At 45.5% G+C, this 19,666-nt stretch overlaps 2 protein-coding genes across 3 annotated transcripts in view; one reads left to right on the forward strand and one right to left on the reverse strand.

Moving 5' to 3' along the window:
- Positions 1-1,079, reverse strand: part of LOC107117184 (nuclear receptor coactivator 5-like) — a 27,534-nt gene extending 26,455 nt beyond the window's left edge. For both annotated transcript variants that reach the window (XM_015419256.1, XM_015419254.1), the window contains exon 1: positions 936-1,079. The gene's annotated coding sequence lies outside the window, so the exon portion shown is untranslated. The remainder of the gene's footprint in view (positions 1-935) is intronic.
- A 7,426-nt stretch (positions 1,080-8,505) lies between these two features.
- CNEP1R1 (CTD nuclear envelope phosphatase 1 regulatory subunit 1) overlaps positions 8,506-19,666 on the forward strand; it is a 14,345-nt gene continuing 3,184 nt past the window's right edge. The window contains exons 1-5 of the mRNA XM_015419258.1: positions 8,506-8,637; positions 11,687-11,758; positions 16,202-16,275; positions 17,936-18,045; positions 19,050-19,104. Coding sequence (XP_015274744.1) covers positions 8,613-8,637; positions 11,687-11,758; positions 16,202-16,275; positions 17,936-18,045; positions 19,050-19,104 — 336 coding nt within the window. The 5' untranslated portion in view covers positions 8,506-8,612. The remainder of the gene's footprint in view (positions 8,638-11,686; positions 11,759-16,201; positions 16,276-17,935; positions 18,046-19,049; positions 19,105-19,666) is intronic.

The following is a 19,666-nucleotide window of genomic DNA, read 5'->3' on the forward strand; positions in this document are numbered from 1 at the left end:
TTCTGCATCTGGGTAGGACAGTCAAGAATAAAAAACGGAAAAGCAGGAGGGGTGCAGTTGCAGCGGCAGGGGTTTTGTTGCCCCCCCCCAAACTGTGCATTTGGAAAGGACGCTGGAAGATAAAAGTGGGAAATCAAAGTGGTGGGGTTGCCGGCAACCTGGAGGAAAACAACACCCTGCCCCTTTCATAGAGGCTCAATCGGGTGTTATTTACCAGGCGACATAGATCTCTTGTGCCCTGGAAAAAAAACCTTTGCCTACCCATTCCCACGCCATAAAGTCCGCACCAAAGAGACAGGGCGCTTCCTTTCTCCAGGTTGTTGACAACCTTACAAAGTCATGGTGGGGGGGCAGTGTTCCCTCTAAGCTGAGTTAGTGTGAGCTAGCTCACCGTTTTTTAGCCTCCGGCCCACACATTTTTGTCTTAGCTCAGGAAGGAGGGCTCCAGAGCAAACTAATGTATGCAGCAGCCAAATGGCTCGCTCACAACTTGAATGCCAGTAGCTCACAGAGTAGAATTTCTGCTCACAAGACTCCACAGCTTAGAGGGAGCAAACTAATGTATGCAGCAGCCAAATGGCTCGCTCACAACCCCGTTATTATGTATATGGAAAGACGCTGCATAATATAAATAAGATAAAACAAAGACGGGGAAAGAAAGAATGCAGATTTTAAGGTTCTTGCGGCTGCCGTCGTCGTCGTCCCCCCGGTGATACTCCCGATAAACACACCTGAAATGCTACAGAATTGGGAGACGGGGCGGAGGGGGGGGAAAGGAAGGCCTTCCCTCTTAAATGGCGCCTGGGAAGCTGACCCCACTACACACTCCAACATTACAACAACAACAAAAACCCCTGAATTTATGGTCACCTCAGCGAGACCCACATAAACAAACACCCCCCGCCGCTTCCCCTCCCACGGGCTCCGCCACTCACTCGGCCGGGGCTCCACGGCGGCGTTCCTTCCCGCACGGCGGCCTCGCTCGTTTCCGCTCTCCCCAAACGGCCGCCGCAGCACGCAATAGATGGGAGGTCGGGCTGCATGAAAGGAAGGCAAACGCGGCCGCCCCTCCCCGGCTCCGCCTCTTCCGCGGGCGGCTGGGAGGGAACCATCCTCCGCCCCTCGGCCCGCCCGGGGGCGAAGGAGCGAGCCGAGGCCTCCTCGTACAGCGCCCCCGGGAGGGCCGAAGGGAAGCGCGGCCTAGCCGGGCCTACCTGGTTACCGTGGCAACGGGGAGGCCTCCGGGTTTTCTTTTTTTTGCGGTGCTCCGCAGCGCCCCGGGGCCCCGGCCCTGTGTGCGCACAGTCCAGTCCTAAGCAGAATTAACACTTTAATATATAATAATGATTATTATGAGTAGAGATGTGAAGGCCCGGAAAAAAAACCGGGAAAATTCGGAAAAAAACCGTTTTTTCCCCGTTTTTTCCCCTGAAGCTTTTTTGTTTTTTTCCGGAAAATTGGAAAAATTGAAAAAAGAAAAGAAAAGAAATTGATTATGGAATGTTTTATTTTAACATGATAAATAAAATATTTTAAGACAAGGTGTTCAAATATTTTCCAAATCATTTCTAAAATATATAATGGTATCAGATTGATCTAATTTCTGTGCACTGAGGACAAGCAAGTCCTAGGTTACAAACTGAACTCTCCAATGCAAGAACAAGATGCATTTCTTCCTTTAGGAGGTACTATTGTCACAAGAAAAGAAAAAGGTTTCAGTTTTGTTTTTGCATGTGGATGGGTATTCTATTTGTAATAATTGTTTGGATACACTATATTTTTAATATGCTAGTTGTGATAATTTCATGCCAAGTAAAAATGTCCATAGTCATTTTTTATGTTCCTAAAGTAACAGAATGACTTTCAATCTAGAAAAGACAAAAAAAATGCTAATGTAGCATTTTTTTCAATTTTTCCGAAACAATTTTTCCGAAACTTTCCGTTTTTTTCCGGAAAAAAACCGGGTTTTTTTCCGAGCTTCAAAATTTCCGGAAATTTTACATCTCTAATTATGAGTAACAGTTCTCAAGTTGCCAACTCTGAGTTGGGAAATTCCTGGCCTGGAGATTTGGGAATGGGAGGCCTAGGTTTGCGGACGGGAAGGTCTTCAACAGGCTGTAGTGCCGTAGTGTCCACAAAGCAGCCATTTTCTGCAGGGGAACTGATTGCAGTAGTCTGGAGCAGTGTTCCGTCTAAGCTGAGTTAGTGTGTGCTCACAAGACTCCACAGTTTAGAGGGAACATTGGTCTGGAGATTGGTTGTACTTTTATTTATTTTTGAAAAGTACTGAGAAACGTTGAGTGATTTCAGCAAAGTACTTTTATTCGGATGGAACAAGACAAAAGTAAGCCGGCTCGCAGGCCGGTTTATATGCTCTGAAAACCCACCACCAAAACACACACCCTACTTCCCTATAGACTATATACAGTAGCCGAGAGTCCCATAGGCTCTCGGCTGCGGACCTGGCCCTCTGATAGGTGCGGGCTAGGATCCGCTCGGCTATTGTTCATGGGGATCGAAGCTTCAGGCTTTTGCATGACCGCGTGGCCCAACGGTCGCGCACATGGTCAGAGCGGAATACATTACAATTTTATTTATTCATTTTTCACATTTATATCCCGCCCTCCCCAGTGGGCTCAGGGATATTCTGGGAGCAGTGTTCCCTCTAAGCTGAGTTAGTGTGAGCTAGCTCACAGTTTTTTAGCCTCCAGCTCACTCATTTTTGTCTCAGCTCAGGAAGGATGGCTCCAGAGCAAACAAATTTATGCAGCAGCCAAATCGCTCGCTCACAACTTTAATGCCAGTAGCTCACAAAGTAGAATTTTTGCTCACAAGACTCCACATCTTAGAGGGAGCATTGTCTGGGAGATGTCCAGCGCTTGCCTAAAGGTTACAAAATCGTAAAAGGGAACACAGGGCTACTAATAGCAAAAAATACAACCTCCCCCCCCCAAAAAAAACCCCAGTGTGTAGGAACAATTTCTAATTAACTGTATAAAACTGAAAATGAAAGATTTATACAAAACCTTATAGATTGCATAATTTTATGTTTGGTTCAATACAATCTTTCAATAGAATGGAATTATGTCTCATGAAATGAAATGAAACCTTCAACATATATGTGCACCATGTCAAAGGGCAAAACACAGGAGTATGCAAAACACAATTCTTCTATTCTCATACAGAAAAAGAGTTTTGGCAACAAGACCTGTGACTTTTGTATTTTCAGCCAGTGATAATCATGACAGCAGTTATATATCTTTCAGTAGACCGTATAACTTTCCAGCAGACTAATATGTCTCCCTGGTAAAGTCACTTTTCCCGTCTTTGTCAGAGTCAAGAATATACATTTTCCATACAGAGCTAGTAAATCATAAAAAGATACAAATATATAAAACATGTACAAAAATTGTAACAAATAATCTGGAACTTCATAATAAGCAATACTCTTGCTCTTTACTACAACTAGCTGTATCTGAAGATGTGAGCGGTGACTCGTGAAAGTTCATACCCTGCCACAAATTTTAGTCTTTTTTTTTGTAATATATTTTTATTTTAATAAACAAAATAATAACGTAAAAGGGGTACAGAAGGGGAAAGGGGACTATATAGGGATTATGAAACAATTATCTTTATGCAGGATATATTAAACAAAGAAGTAAAGAGTTATATCCTCCCCCCCCAATTTTGTCTTTAAGGTGCTACTGGACTTTTGCTCTTTTCTACTCCTACAGACTAACATGGCCATTTATAGCCTGGTTTGCTCACTGAGATTCATTGACTTCCATGGACTTAGAAGGGTGTTTAATGATAGGATATTTTGGAGGTCACGAATGCCTATGGATGCCGTAAGCCTGAAGCTGCGTGATGGCAAATAACACACACAAAACTCTGTTTAGGACTGCAGTCACTCAAATGGTTTATCGATTTAGAGCAATATGTGTTTGTTTGGGGTGGCGGGACAGTGCAATTTCTTTCAGAGGAGCTCAAGGCAACAAGGTTCTCCCTCTCCCATCCTCCATTTTATCCTCACAACAACCCCATGAGGAAAGTGACCCTGAGCTAGGGCTGCCAAGTGGGGGCGGGGGGCAGGTAAACCCCCGCTTTGGAGGCCTGATTTCCGCCGCCGCAGAATCGGGCCCCGGGGGAACTCCGCCCCCCAAAGCGCAGCGTAACATTTTGAGAATTTGCTGATCTTTGATCGTAATAAATCAAATTGAATATCATTAGCAAAAATATCATTGGACAAATAAATATCATTATCAATATCTGCTTTTACCGCTTTCGTTATTATTTTTGGCAGTCTCATTTAATGTTAATAAAAAGTAAATTTGCATATTTCCCAGTAAAAACATGTAATTTTTGTTTATGTCTTGTGGCTCCCAAACATCTGACGTTTATTCTATGCGGCTCTTACATTAAGCAAGTTTGGCCACCCTTGTCCTAGCCTAACACTCTAATCACTATACCCTTGATTACTTTGCTCTTGTAGACTTGATAATTGGGGGGTTTCCCTCTTCTTTCTGGCAGCAGCGTAGGGATGCAGAGTCTCCAGGTGGGATCTGGGGATCCTCTGGAATTACAGCTCGTCTCCAGAGATCAGTTCCCCTGGAGAAAAGGGATACTTTGGAGGGTGGACTCTATGGCATTGTTCCCCACTGAGGTCCCTGTCCTCCCCAGGCTCCATCTGCAAATCTCCAGGAGTTTCCCAATCTGGATCTAGCAACCGTATTCCCCCATCCCCTGCCAGTGGTGGGGGTGGGGACCTGGAAACTCTAAACTGCATGGTAGAGAGAAATCCAGTATATGCAGTTGTCACTCCCCATCCTTGACTTCCTCTGTGCACATCTGGATGAGGGGGGTAGTGAATGAAGTGTTTTCTGTCCCCTAAGCCTGTAAAATTTACCAATATTATGCATGTTTTCTTGGGAGTTCAGTTCAATTTATTTGCTTAATACCATTAGTCATCAGAAAACATTATTCACAAGCATGTATTATCTAAAAAGAGATTCACCAGAGGAATCTAAATGTCCACAAATTAACCAATATACCAGAAAAGGGAAATCAATATATGCATAGCATATTCATTATAATTCATTATAATAAACTTAACTGTGGTCACCTCCACAAAAAATGGCAGCAGATTGCACATGTAATTTTCCCAGCTGCTACAACAAAAGGTACTCTTTTAAGAGTCACATAGGTCACATATTATTAAACAGCAGGTCTCTCCAATATCCATTAACCTAGTAGTGACATCACTAAGGGAAAAAATCTCTCTCTCGCTCTCTGGGATCCTTGTATAAAAGGCAGTGTGGGATGTAATTAGTAGGTAAAGTAAAGGTTCCCTTGCTTGAAAGTTTCCCAATCTGGATCTAGCAACCGTATTCCCCCATCCCCTGCCAGTGGTGGGGGTGGGGACCTGGAAACTCTAAACTGCATGGTAGAGAGAAATCCAGTATATGCAGTTGTCACTCCCCATCCTTGACTTCCTCTGTGCACATCTGGATGAGGGGGGTAGTGAATGAAGTGTTTTCTGTCCCCTAAGCCTGTAAAATTTACCAATATTATGCATGTTTTCTTGGGAGTTCAGTTCAATTTATTTGCTTAATACCATTAGTCATCAGAAAACATTATTCACAAGCATGTATTATCTAAAAAGAGATTCACCAGAGGAATCTAAATGTCCACAAATTAACCAATATACCAGAAAAGGGAAATCAATATATGCATAGCATATTCATTATAATTCATTATAATAAACTTAACTGTGGTCACCTCCACAAAAAATGGCAGCAGATTGCACATGTAATTTTCCCAGCTGCTACAACAAAAGGTACTCTTTTAAGAGTCACATAGGTCACATATTATTAAACAGCAGGTCTCTCCAATATCCATTAACCTAGTAGTGACATCACTAAGGGAAAAAATCTCTCTCTCGCTCTCTGGGATCCTTGTATAAAAGGCAGTGTGGGATGTAATTAGTAGGTAAAGTAAAGGTTCCCTTGCTTGAAAGCCAGTCGAATCCAACTCTAGGGTTGCGGTGCTCATCTCTGTTTCAAAGCCGAAGAGCCAGCGCTGTCCGAAGACGTTTCCATGGTCATGTGGCCGGCATGACTAAACACCAAGGCACATGGAATGCCATTACCTTCCCACCAAAGTGGTACCTATTTATCTACTTGCAATTTCTTGCTTTCGAACTGCTAGGTTGGTAGGAAGGTGGCCAATCCTAATTGGAAACCAGATCCTACACCAACTCTACACTACCCACTACACGGCATGGGTGGTTCAGCTGGGGTTGCCACTTCCCGGTTGGGAATTTCCTGGAGATTTGGGAGTGCAGGGCTTGGGGAGGGGAGAAAGCTCAGCTAGAATGTGTTGTCACTCTAGGACTTCAGTTTAGCTTAGATACTATGATATACCTTAGACTAGAGTCTGCTCCTCCAATGCTGCTGTTTTGACCAAACTAAGTAATCTGTGTAACCTGGAAATCAATTTTAATTTTTGGGAAAACTTCTGGCTGCACCTGGAGGCTGGCAACCCATATGACTTCAGGTGGTCCAAATATGGAGTTATTCACACCTTCATCTTTTGTTTCTTTAACACGTAGAAACAAAGCTTTGGACTGGATGCTCACTGATTTCAGAGTTTATCCTGGATTTGGACTGGTCTAAAAGCTTTGTTGAGCCTCTTTAATTCCCAGATCCTCCTCAAAATCATCAGGAAACTACCTCCCTCCTTCAATGTATCATTTTTCAGAATGACCCAAACCCAGATGTTCAGGAGGGTATTTTTATAAAAGGATTAGTATAATGGAAGAGCTCCAGACGCTTCTGTAGGGGAATAGGATTGTAGTCTATTGCAATATTTCTTGCGTGTTATCACCTTGCTTTTACCTCATTATCTCCTACCTTTGTAATCCTCTCTTTCTGAATTAGGGTATGTCACGATGGAGACATTTTGTTTGGATGGTTTTCTGCTTCTGTAATCCTAGTATTATCGTTAATTGGATGTTTTTCATTGTATGGTTGTTTTCTGGCTGGGAGAGTGGGGTAGAAATCCAATAAATAAATAAATAACCGGCATGTTTCTTTTCTGCCGTTCTTAGACCAAGGTCTTGAACAATAAAAACAAGAAACCTTAAATAAAACCAATTTTGTAACCTGCCTTGGGTCTCAGGCAGAAACGTGGGCCATATTGTGGGCTATTATTTTTTCTTTTTTCTTTTCCAGCATTAAATCTCCCTGGCCGCTATCATCTGATTTGGCTTCATGCAGGATACCTACCCAAAGCAGAAGTTAGATCACACAGCGTGGTGGTGGTGGGGGGCACCCAAATTACTATGCAGGTGTGATAGCCTTAATTTCCAATGAAGACAGATCCAAGTGTGCAGCTGTGTTGGTCTGAAGCAGCAGAACGACGTTTGAGTCCAGTGGCACCTTTAAGACCGACAAAGTTTTATTTAAGATGTAAGCTTTCCTGTGCAAGCACACTTCCTCAGACAAATTGGAACAAAATTTATTCAAGCCTTACATACACGGAGATGGAGTGTGTGTGTGTGGAAGCGTCAGGAAGGACCAGTCAGAGTTAAGATGCATAAGAACAAAGTTTGAGTCCAGCAGCACCTTTGAGACCAACACAGTTTTATTCAAAGTGTAAGCTTTCCTGTGCAAAAGCTTAGGCTTTGAATAAAACTTTGTTGGTCTCAAAGGTGTCACTTGACTCAAACTTTGTTCTGCTGCCTCTGACCAACACCTGAATTTATTAAGATGCCTAAGTGAAGCTGAGATTAGATCAAGGCGGCAAGATCAATGAATGGCAGCAAATTAGCACACAAATACGAGAGCTAGCAAACAGAATTAAGGTAAAGGTCTCCCTTGCTCGAAAGCCAGTCGAATCCGACTCTAGGGTTGCCGTGCTCTTCTCCGTTTCAAAGCCGAAGAGCCAGCGCTGTCCGAAGACGTTTCCGTGGTCATGTGGCCGGCATGACTAAACACCAAGGCGCACGGAACGCTGTTCCCTTCCCACCGAAGTGGTACCTATTTATCTACTTGCAATTTCTTGCTTTCGAGCTGCTAGGTTGGCAGGATTACAGATAAACAGAATTAAACAGACGCCTAAATCCAGCGGGTTTAATTTCCAGTGGTTTCTAAAATGCATTAATGCTGCTTTGCGGAAGCAGAGATTATAACAATAATAATGACGACGAATATGGAAACGATGCGGTGAGCCCTGATTTTTGCAAAGAAACAGCCAAGGCGGAACGGCTTCCACCGCCTCACTATGTCCCGTGGAAGGATCGTCTGCGTACAGGCCATCCTCCGTCACGCATGCGCATCCTCTTTTGCCCTTTCCCTTAACCACGCTTCTTCGGCTTCTCGCCCTCAACAGAATTTGGCCAATGGAGACAAAGCTTGCTAAACAGTGGCCCGTAATATGCGCAGTCTGTCCAATGAAAAGAGGCGATGGTTCGATTGTTGTGAAGCAAGTGCCGGACCTCGGCTGCAGAAAGGGAGAAAGAGGAGGAAAACCGCAGGACGCGCGATGGGTTCGGGGCTGCGAGTCTGAACGGAGTTGGGTGGCTGCGGGCGTCCTCTTTTCTTCCCCCCGAGATGAACTCGCTGGAGCAGGCGGAAGGTAAGGGGGAGGGGGAGGGGGGGGTGTTTTCCCATCATTTCGAAAGGGGCCTTTGCCCGGCGGCTCTCTCCCTCACACCCCCCCCCCAGTCTCCTCCTAAGAGTTTCTCTATTGCTTTACTTATTCTGTCTTAAGTAAACGTGTAACATTATTGGAACATCAGTGTGCCTCTACACGGAAGCTTAGACCTTTGGATAAAACTTTACTGGTCTTGGTCTTAAAGGTGCCACCGGACTCCAACTTTGTTCTGTTGCTTCAGACCGACACGGCTACCCACCAGCGATTATTGTAACGTCTTTATCTTCCACCCTTCTTCCTCCCCCGCGGCATGTTTACTCAGTGCATTTACTTATTCGTTCCTTCCTCCGAAAAATAAGTTTTACACACACGCACAAGTGTGTGACTCAAGCAGGCAAGCCGGCAATTAAGGACTGTTTAAAACAAGACGGAGTGGGCTCCCGTCTCTAGTTCCAGCTCCTGCCAACCTAGCAGTTCGAAAGCAAGAAATTGCAAGGAGATAAATAGGTACCACTTCGGTGGGAAGGGAACAGCGTTCCGTGCGCCTTGGGGTTTAGTCATGCCGGCCACATGACCACGGAAACGTCTTCGGACAGCGCTGGCTCTTCGGCTTTGAAACAGAGGTGAACACCGCAACCCTAGAGTCGGATTCGACTGGCTTTCGAGAAAGGGAACCTTTACCTTTTAAAACAAGCAAACGGCACAACTTGTTTTAGTGCCTGGATTAAAGCAGGTCACCAAATCAATCGCTGCAGGCTGTCCGTAGAACCCTTTCTGCCGTTCGAAGTGGGATTGTATTATGGGGAACTTTTAAATCGCTGCAGTTCTTCTTTCTGCTGGTTTAAACTAGATTTATTTTCTGCTGATTGATTCCCCCCCCCCCCCCATGTAGAGGGAGGCTATAATTGTATGCTGCTGTTTCATTTTTACTGCTTTCTGTGAAATTTTTACTGATATTTATCACTAGGTTTTAAAAAATTATTTTTGTTTCCCCAAGGGGCTTGGGTTAGCACACATAGAATCATAGAGATGGAAGGATCATAGATTGGAAGGACTTCCAGGGTCATCTAGTCCAACCCCCTGCACAATGCAGGAAATTTACAAATACTCTCCACACATACACACACAGAGTTATCCCTGCTTCATGCCCATAAGATAGCAAAAAACCTCCAGGATCACTGGCCAAACTGGCTTGGGAAGAAATTGCTGCCTGACCCCAAAGTGCCGATCAGTATTTCCCTGGGTGTGTAAGAAAGGGCCATGGGAACTACTAAGCGCATCTCTTCCTGCCTTCCTTCTCATGATCTGTCTGAGTTCACATCATTCTGCCTTCCTCCCTTTCATCCTCACAATAGCCCTGTAAAGTAGATTAGGCTGTGTATAAGAGAGAGGTTTATTTATTTGGAATATTTTTATCCTACTCTTCAAGAGTCACAGACTCAGCTGCGTAGCCATGTTGGTACTTATGCATCTTGATTCTAACTAGCCCATCCTGGCAACTAAACCCCACCTCTACCTATATGTAACAGTTGTGGAAGTCTGTTTCGATGTATCTGAAGAAGTGTGCCTGCACATAAAAGCTTAGACCCAGAATGAAGCTTTGTTGGTCTTATAGGTGCCACTGGACTCAAACGTTGTCCAAGAGTCCCATACGCTATGGACTACCAAAAAGTCAACTAAGTGAGTCCTAGATCAAATCAAGCATGAATTCGCCCTAGAGGTTACACTGAGTAAGCTGAGGCTGTTGTACTTTGGTCACATTATGTGAAGATAAGACTAACTGGAAAAAAAACAATCAGGCTAGGAAAAGTTGAAGGCAGCAGGAAAAGAGGAAGACCCAACTCAAGACGAAGTTATTCAATCAAGGAAGCCACAACCCTCAGTTTGCAATGATAAGACATTTTGGAGGCCGTTAATTCATAGGGCTGCCCTAAGTCAGAAGCGACCTGACAACACTTGACACACACACACTTCAAGAATCTCTGGGCAGTGTATGTAGTTGTGCTTCTATGTGATCCTGACAGTTCTGTGCAGTAGGTCAGGCTGGGTTTTTTTAAATATATTTAGCATATTTCTAGCCTATGTTTCCTCCAAAAGGTTAGAGAGTGGCTTGTTTGCTATAACAGACTAATTCTGCCCTTCAAGAATTGGATGCTTGTGTTTCTCAACAAGCGGAAGGCCCCATTCACTGCTCATTTTAGTTTAGCCACATTTACTAGACATTTGTTCAAAGTAAATGAAAGGCAAAAGCCGGAACAAAAAGTGAAACTGAATATGCAGGAGCGATTTTGATAATACTGGGCAAGTCTAAAGGTAAAGGTAAAGGTTCCCTTGCTCAAAAGCCAGTCGAATCCGACTCTAGGATTGCGGTGCTCATCTCCGTTTCCAAGCCGAAGAGCCGGTGCTGTCCGAAGACGTTTCTGTGGTCATGTGGGCGGCATGACTAAACACCAAAGCGCATGGAACGCTGTTCCCTTCCCACCGAAGTGGTACCTATTGATCTACTTGCAATGTCTTGCTTTCGAACTGCTAGGTTGGCAGGAGCTGGAACTAGAGACGGGAGCTCACTCCATCATGCGGCACCCGGGTCTCAAACTGCTGAACTACTGGCCTTCCACAGCCTGCAGTTCAGCGTCTTAACCACTCTAGTGGTTTATAATTTGCAGAAATGACAGTGATAAGTATTATAAACTAATACTTATTTAAAACTGAGCATCCTGCATCAAATATCAGATAATAATAATAAATAGCTGTCATCTAAGGTAATCTTACCCATCCCTTTGCCCAGGCAACCGCATGTCCTCCTGTTTCTTACTTCTGAAGAAAAAAAAAGGAACAGAACAAGGTATTACCAGTTTTCACTGGTTTTCAGTATGCAGGGAGTGAGGGAGCATGGGTAAGAATTCATGGGGCACAGTGGCATTTTGTGACACATCCATGTTATTTTATTTTTTGCAAATGAGGGTCAAGAATTCAAAACGTACATTAAAACAGGACAAGCGTAATTAGATTTCTCCTTCCTCTGTTTCAGACCTCAAGGCTTTTGAAAGGAGACTTACAGAATACATAGCTTGTCTGCAGCCGGCTACCGGGCGCTGGAGAAGTAAGACTTTCCATCAGGGTGGTAATGGGTATTAATGCTTGGCTCAAATTGTACTAGTATACTTTCTAAGAGTGTTTGTTCGTTTGTTTGAATCACACTGTGTTGTATATTGAGGAAGAGAGGAAGAGACCATGCCGTGAACAGTATCATCAAGAGTATTCAGTAATACTGTAGATTTAATTTATCGGTGCACTTTCTAGTACAAGTGTTGCACAACATTACATATTTGCTTGAACAAGAAAATAAAATATGGGGTCAGGCTGCTAGCAATGTTTCCTCTAAGCTGTAGAGTCCCGTGAGCAAAAATTCTACTTTGTGAGCTACTGGCATCAAAATTGTGAGCAAGTGATTTGGCTACTGCATAAATTAGTTTGCTCTGGAGCCCTCCTTCCTGAGCTGAGACAAAAACATGTGAGACGGAGGCTAAAAAAACTGTGAGCTAGCTCACACTAACTCAGCTTAGAGGGAACATTGGCTGCTAGTCTTATACAGTAGAAAAGAGTAAGTTCAGTAGCACCTTCTAGACCAGTGGTGGCGAACCTATGGCACGGGTGCCAGAGGTGGCACTCAGAGCCCTCTCTGTGGGCATGCGTGCCATCGCCCCAGCCAGGCCCAGACCATCATTAAAGTGTCAAATTCTCTGCCAAATAATTTTAATTTAGGGTTGCTTTTCTTACTTTGTTTGGATCATCTTAAGTTAATGTATGAGTTGTTTTTTCTAAAGTAAAACCTCAGTATTCAGGTTAAATTGCCGTGTTGGCACTTTGCAATCAATAAGTGGGTTTTGGGTCACAGTTTGGGCACTCAGTCTCTAAAAGGTTCGCCATCACTGTTCTAGACTAATAAAATCTGTGGTAGGGTATGAGCGTTTGTGAGTCACTGCTCACTTCAGATTCAGCTAGAATGTGAGTCCTTCTATATAAAGTGGAGTGATTTCAGATGCCAAATGACAATAGAAGGTGTGATTGGATTAGGTGTGGTGTGCAGAGAGGTAGTAGACGTGGCGAAATCAGCATGGGTAGTGAGACAGGAAACCTCCGTCTCAGTTCAATCAGGTGGATGCATTGTCTTGAGCTTCCTTATCAGTTGCAATTCAGCAGTCTTTCTAATCTCCCTTTGAAATCCCTTTGTAAGATAACTGCTACTTCTAGGTCAGCAACTGAATATCCTGGAAGGTAAAAATGTTCCCCCACTGGTTTTTCAGTGTTGTGGTTTCTGATGTCAGACTCACGTCCATTCATTCTTTGTCGAAGGGACTGGCCTGTTTGTCCAGTGTAGAGGGTGGAAGGGCGCTGCTGACATGTGATGGCATAAATCACATTAGAGGATGAACAGGAATAGGAACCTGAGATGGCATGGCTGATGTTGCTGGGTCCAGTGATGGTGTTGTTAGGATCTGTACGATAGCAAAGTTGGCTGCTTGGTTTGTTGCAGGCCTTGGTACCTGAGCCCATGTTACTGTCAAGTAGTTTATCATTGCGGGTGAGAAGTTGTTTTAGGCCCCGGCCACATGGGAGGTTTTGGGCCGGAAGAGGGACGGATCGGGGGCGCAGCAAACGGGCGCGATCTCACCGCAACATCTGGGAATCGGCACGCACCCGTCCCCGATCTGTCCCTACGGCCCAGTGCTGCGGAGCAAAAAAACCCCAAGTAAAGAGAAAGACTTACCTGAAACGCCGCAGCAAGCGCGGCCGTGGGATCGCCGGCGCGGCCGTTGTCAGGAGCATTCGAGGTTCCTGGCCGAACCGCACACGCGCACGAATGCGCAGCCGGCTGCCTCGGTCTCCCGTCGGAGGCTTCGTCCCCGGCATCTGATCGTGCTGGGGGGCAACTGCGCGGCAGCTCAGGGGATCTGTGTGATCCCGCCGCCACGTGTCTCTTTTGGTGCGGCTCTAAAAAGCCGCACTTTGGCCGTGTTTTTTTCTGCCGTGTGGCAGGCGCCTTAGATTAGCAGGCTGTCTGCAAGCAAGAAAAGGTCAGCCCCCCAGTGTCTGTGTGAGGGAAGTGTCACTATCCAGCATGGGTTGGAGGTAATTAATAATGCATTGAACTGGCTTGAGTTGTGAGCTGCAGGTGACCACCAGTGGAGTTCTGTTGTCATTTTCTTTGGGCTTGTCTCGTAGCAAGCTGCCCCATGGTATCATTCTGGCTTTTCCAGTCATCTCACCATATCAGGAGGATACGCATATCGCACCTCCTCCAATCACACCTTCTCTAGGGTTGCCAAGTGGATTTTCGCTGGGAGCGGGGGGCTCCCAGCTGGCGTCAGTTGCGCGCACGCGCCGCATGCACGTCACCCAGAAGTGACGTGACGACGCCAGGCACGCTGGGGGCGGGGGCACGGCCATACGAGGGAAAACCATAGAGTTTTCCCTCGGATGGCTGTGGCTCCGCCCCCAGCGTGCCCTGCGTGGTCGCGTCATTTTTGGGTGACGCGCACGTCGGGGAGGAGTTCCCCCCGGGGCCCGATCCGGCGGCGGGGAATGGGCCTAACTTTCTTGTCATTTGTCTGCGAATGTTGTTTGGCATCTGAAATCACTCCATTTCCCCATATATAGGACAGATGGACTCCCATTCTAGCTGTATCTGAAGACGTGAGCAGTGACTCATGACAGCTCCTCCCCTGCCACAGATTTTGTTCACCTTTAAGGTGCTACTGGACTCTTAACTGTTTTCTACTGCTACAGATAAACTAACATGGCTACCCATCATGTGCTAGTAAAGGGAGCGGTGGCGCAGGCAGTAAGAACGCAGTAAGAACATCTATGAACAGCCACTATGGCTGTTCAAAACCCACCGTGGCCGGGGTGAGCTCCCGGCCCTAGTCCCAGCTCCTGCCCACCCAGCGGTTCGAAAGCAAGACGCAAGTAGATGAATGGATACCTGCCCTTAGGTGGCAGGGGGCACCCTCCTCCTCGTGGGGTGTGCGGCGGTGGCAGCGGCGGCGGAGTGTGGTGGTGGAGCGATGACAGAGTGACTGAAGGGTGTTCCTGAACGTGACGGCCCCGATGTGCGATGCTGGGAGGTGGAGCCTTGAGGTGCGGCGGCATGTCAGCGCAGCACGAAGGAGCCGAAACAGACGTTGGCCAAGCAGTAGCTGGCGAGCCGCGCACCGAGCAATGGGCCTGCCGGAAGCTGCTGGAAGACTGGCCCCAGGAAAAACCAGAGGTGGAGCGCCTGCCAAGAGACGACCACGCTGAAAAAACCATCAAGCCCTGCTGCCTGGGTGCGGATAGGCAGCCATCCCCCTTGATAAAATGTGGCCCTAGATTAGGATTAAATCGAATTGTAAACCGCTCAGAGACCCTTCGGGGTTGGAGTGGTCTTGAAATCGAATGCATAAATAAATAAATATAGTCTTATTGTCAGGTATGCAAAAGGGGACTGTTCTGGGATTCTGAAAAGGCAGAGCAGTTAGGCTGTGTTGGTATTATATTTTAGTAAAATAAAACCGAAGTCCGGTGGTACTTTCAAGACGTAACAAATATTGATTTTGGATTTGCTCAGCACGTGTTGACTACAGCTCACTGGTTCTCACTAAGAAACTTAGACAAGCAGCCCGTATAGCAGAAGGGATGATTCCATGTAGGTTCTAGTGAAACACTGCTATGTCTAGTTAGGAAAGACAAGTGTTTAGAGCAGAAGTAACCTATGCCTCGGAGCTGCGGTGGCTCAAGTGGTTAAGACGCTGAACTGCAGGCTGTGGAAGGTCAGTAGTTCAGCAGTTCAAGACCCGAGTTGCCGCATGACGGAGTGAGCTCCCATCTCTAGTTCCAGCTCCTGCCAACCAGCAGTTCGAAAGCAAGAAATTGCAAGTAGATCAATAGGTACCACTTTGGTGGGAAGGTAACAGCGTTCCGTGCACCTTGGTGTTTAATCATGCCGGCCACATGACCATGGAAACGTCTTTGGACAGCGCTGGCTCTTCGGCTTTGAAACGGAGATGAGCACCGCAACCCTAGAGTCAGATTCGACTGGCTTTCAAGCAAGGGAACCTTTACCTTTACCTTTTTTAACCTATGCCTCAGAGAAGCCTCTCTTGGGTTCGGAAATTTGCAGCTGTTCTAAGGAAACTGGTTGTCCCAATCAAAATAGCTCTTCAGCTCTTCTGTAAGTATGCAAAGTAACCATTTAAGCATTGCACTGATTTCAGTGGGATTTCACCACACCTACCTTCGTCTGGACATAATCTTGTAACTAATTCAAGCTGACTCCCTTTTATTTATTTACTTATATCGTCCAGCTTTCTCACTGAGACTCAAGGTGGATTTCACAGCATGGGTCAATGCAGTCAGTAAGATGGGACATCTAATAAGCGATACAATTGGACTAGGGGAACAAAAGTTTGAAACAATGCAAAAAGTAGTAGATGTTATGTGTCTAATAATGAATTATCGATTGCTCTCACGCAAAACGCGTTTTAATGTTTTCCCTTCTCGTTAGTAATTCTTATAGTGGTATCTGTATGCACGGCAACTGGGGCTTGGAACTGGCTAATAGATCCAGAAACGCAGAAGGTGGGTAATACCTTTCCGTAAAATTTAAATGGTGTGAGGTTCCTATTGCATTTCTTTGAATTTGCTATGAACACAGTGTTCGGTGTCTGCTAACAAGTGCAATCGAACGCAAAAGTTATTTCGTCCTGAGCCCATCGAAACCAGTGGAGTAACTCTGCATGAGAATAAAACAGGGTTTACTTACCAGTAACTGTTGTTCATCCAGTTGTCCTGTGCAGGCACACATCCCTCCCTCCTGCCCCGCATGAGCCATTAAAGCAAACAACAACAACAACAAAACAAAACAAAAAACAAAACAAAACAACAAAACAAAAAACACACCAAAAATACCAACAACAACTGCACATCGCGTGAGAGTGTCTCTCTCTTTATATTTAACAGTATATAAGGCTCGTGGCGGCTGCGGGAGAACTGAGGGTGTGTGTGTGGAGCTTTCCCCTTTATAGCGCCTCATTGGAGGGAAGCGCTCTCATTCGTGCACAGGGGAAGCTCCTCCCACTAGTTGTCAAGCTAGAAAAAATCTTCCGCGGCAGGCCTGCGCGTGCGCAGATCCCATGTGGGACTGCACAGGGCAACGCAGATGAACTTCAGTGGAGTGAAATAACTTAAAAAAAAAAATTATTATTAAATTGGATTTGCTAGGCCGCCCTCCCCTATAAGAAGGACTCAGGGCGGCTTACAAGAAAAATAGTATACAAAATCTCAATATAAAACTACGGTAAAACACACCAATAAATATGAATAGAGAAAACAGTATGCATACAATGTACAAGATGGTAAAAAACCCCATCAAATAACAACTGTGTACTGCACAAACCCGCACCAAAGTTAACAAAAAGAGACTTCAACACAAAGGCAATTCAACACATGTAATCCATCATAGGAAAAAAAGAAAAGTCCACAATATCCCAAAGGGAAAGAACAAAGTCCAGAATAGAAATTTCTCAAAGGGAAACAATGAAGTCTGGAATAGATATCAACACTTTTCCTAGGTATTGTTCAGTGTTTCGGACTTCTGGTCCTTCCTCAGGAACAAGAAGCCACTACAGGAAGTCTCATTGCAATTTCTTAACAGGCAAACTTCATTCAGTTTCTATATGGGCCAGGTATCCTAAGCTTTAGGAAGCACCTACCAAGGTTGCTATTATGTAAGTTGGACCAAACATGCCACCTTTGTTCGTTCCCTTTGGGATATTATGGACATTTGTATTTTCCTATGATGGATTACATGTGTTGAATTACCTTTGTGTTGAAGTCTCTTTTTGTTAACTTTGGTGCGGGTTTGTGCAGTACACAGTTGTTGTTTGATTTTTTGGGGGGGCCATTGTTTACTGTGGACTGTATTATTGTTGTTGTTACAATATACAAGATGGCAGGAAAAATTCCAACTCTCCAGCCTCCCTGGGGGGAGGGGTTACGAGGGGCGGGGAAATGTATGAGCGTGCCAAAGGGTGCCCCCGCTGCTGTCCTCAACCAAAGGTAGAGTGAAGCTGATGATGAATGAAGCATCAGAGACCAGCAGTGATTGTTTGTGTTTTGTTTCTGTCTACTGTGACAGCGTTCTGGAATTCTTGGAAAAAAGTAATAGTATTTTAACTGAACGTCTGTTATTCTAAACCAGTGGGAGTTCTAATAAAACAATCATTTCGTTCTCTCCTAGGTATCGTTTTTCACATCGCTGTGGAACCACCCATTCTTCACAATTAGCTGTATTACCCTGATAGGGTTATTTTTTGCTGGGATACATAAGAGAGTGGTGGCGCCCTCGATGTATCCTTTTCAGAGTACTTCCTGGGTGAAAAAGCCAAGATGTATGCCGTACAGCAATTGTCATTTATTTAACCATCCTTTGCATATAGAGTTACTCGGTGTTAGAAGTTTGGGGTTTTTTTTTAACTACTGTTCCTTCTGGGAGTGGTAAGTCAAAGCACAGAAGGAGCACAAATTCATCTTTTTTTTTTAAATGCCCCCGGAGGGGAGTTTTTATTGATTTTTTTATAACTACAAAAAACTACAACAGAAAAAAGGGGGGGGGGAATACTATACGGGAGAGAGTAAAGTACCCACTACTATCTAAATACCCAAGAAAGAAGATCCTCCAACTAGCTTAGATACATCAAGTCTTCTCATTGTTGATCCTTTTATAAACTGAGTCAAACATTTAAAACCTTTTACCTCTACAAATACATCTTATTGAAGGGACTCTTGCTTCTGGCACTGTTTGGGTGCGACAAGTCAGGTCATCTCTGTCTCTTCCCAGCCTGGCACTCTGTACCATAGAGTTGGCCAATGTTCCCTCTAAGCTGTGGAGTCTCATGAGCAAAAATTCTACTTTGTGAGCTAGTGGCATTAAAGTTGTGAGCAAACCATTTGGCTCCTGCATTAATTAGTTTGCTCTGGAGCCATCCTTCCTGAGCTGAGACAAAAATGTGTGAGCTGGAGGATAAAGAACTGTGAGCTAGCTCACTCTAACTCAGCTTAGAGGGAACACTGGTTGGGTCTGTATCCTGTCTCCTAGCCCAACAACTTTTGCTTTCCTCCTTGAAGCTCTTGACCAAGGCAACAAGACACATTGCTCTTGTTGGAGCATCCAGGCAGGGGAGTGGAAAAGTAAACAATAGGGGGAAAATACTCCCACCTCTGGAACAACTCCCACCGAAGTAACTAACTGAGTTTGCTGTGGTCACATGAACGCAGGTAATGCATCACTTGAGCCTTGCTTTACTTATTCTAAGTTTAGAGACTGGCGTGTTTCTTTGACACACTGTGTACAGAATAGCCGCTCGATGTCGGACGGTCCTGGCAGAGTACAACATGTCGTGTGATGATGTAAGTGGCTTTTGCTTTATGTGTAAGTTTTAGAATTGGGGACAGAACTATAATGGCTGCGGTCACACGGAACATTAGCCACGCTACAGGGACGGAAGATAGGCGGATTTTCTGGGCGCGATCACACCGCCACATCTGGGAAGCGTAGAGCTCCCGTGGCTCATCCGAGGCTTCCTGCCGAAGATGCAGGGTAAAAAACTAGTACCTCCGAGGTACTAGTTTCCGGAAACCGCAGGGTAAGGGCAGGCATCTGATCGCGTTTCCGGTGGCATCTGGCGCCCGCCCATGTCCCCTCGCAAAAAGGGTTTTTTCCCCCAAGTCTCCGTGGATGCGCACAAGCACCCAACGGAGCATGCACATACTTTGGTGTACACAAAAAACCCCCTCCGTTTGCCGCACCGCTTCTTTGCCGCGCCGTAGGATTGTCCTGTGATCGGCACCTCCCCCCTAAACACGGGACCTCCACCAGACGTCTGATTGCGCAACCGCGCGTTATTTTGCCCCGGGGCAAACAGCCACGCTCCCCCCCCCCCCCCTTTTCCTCCCCGCGTGAGCAGAGACC

Source organism: Gekko japonicus, unplaced genomic scaffold (genome assembly GCF_001447785.1).
Source record: "Gekko japonicus isolate JY-2015 unplaced genomic scaffold, Gekko_japonicus_V1.1 scaffold111, whole genome shotgun sequence".
Lineage (NCBI taxonomy): Eukaryota > Metazoa > Chordata > Lepidosauria > Squamata > Gekkonidae > Gekko > Gekko japonicus.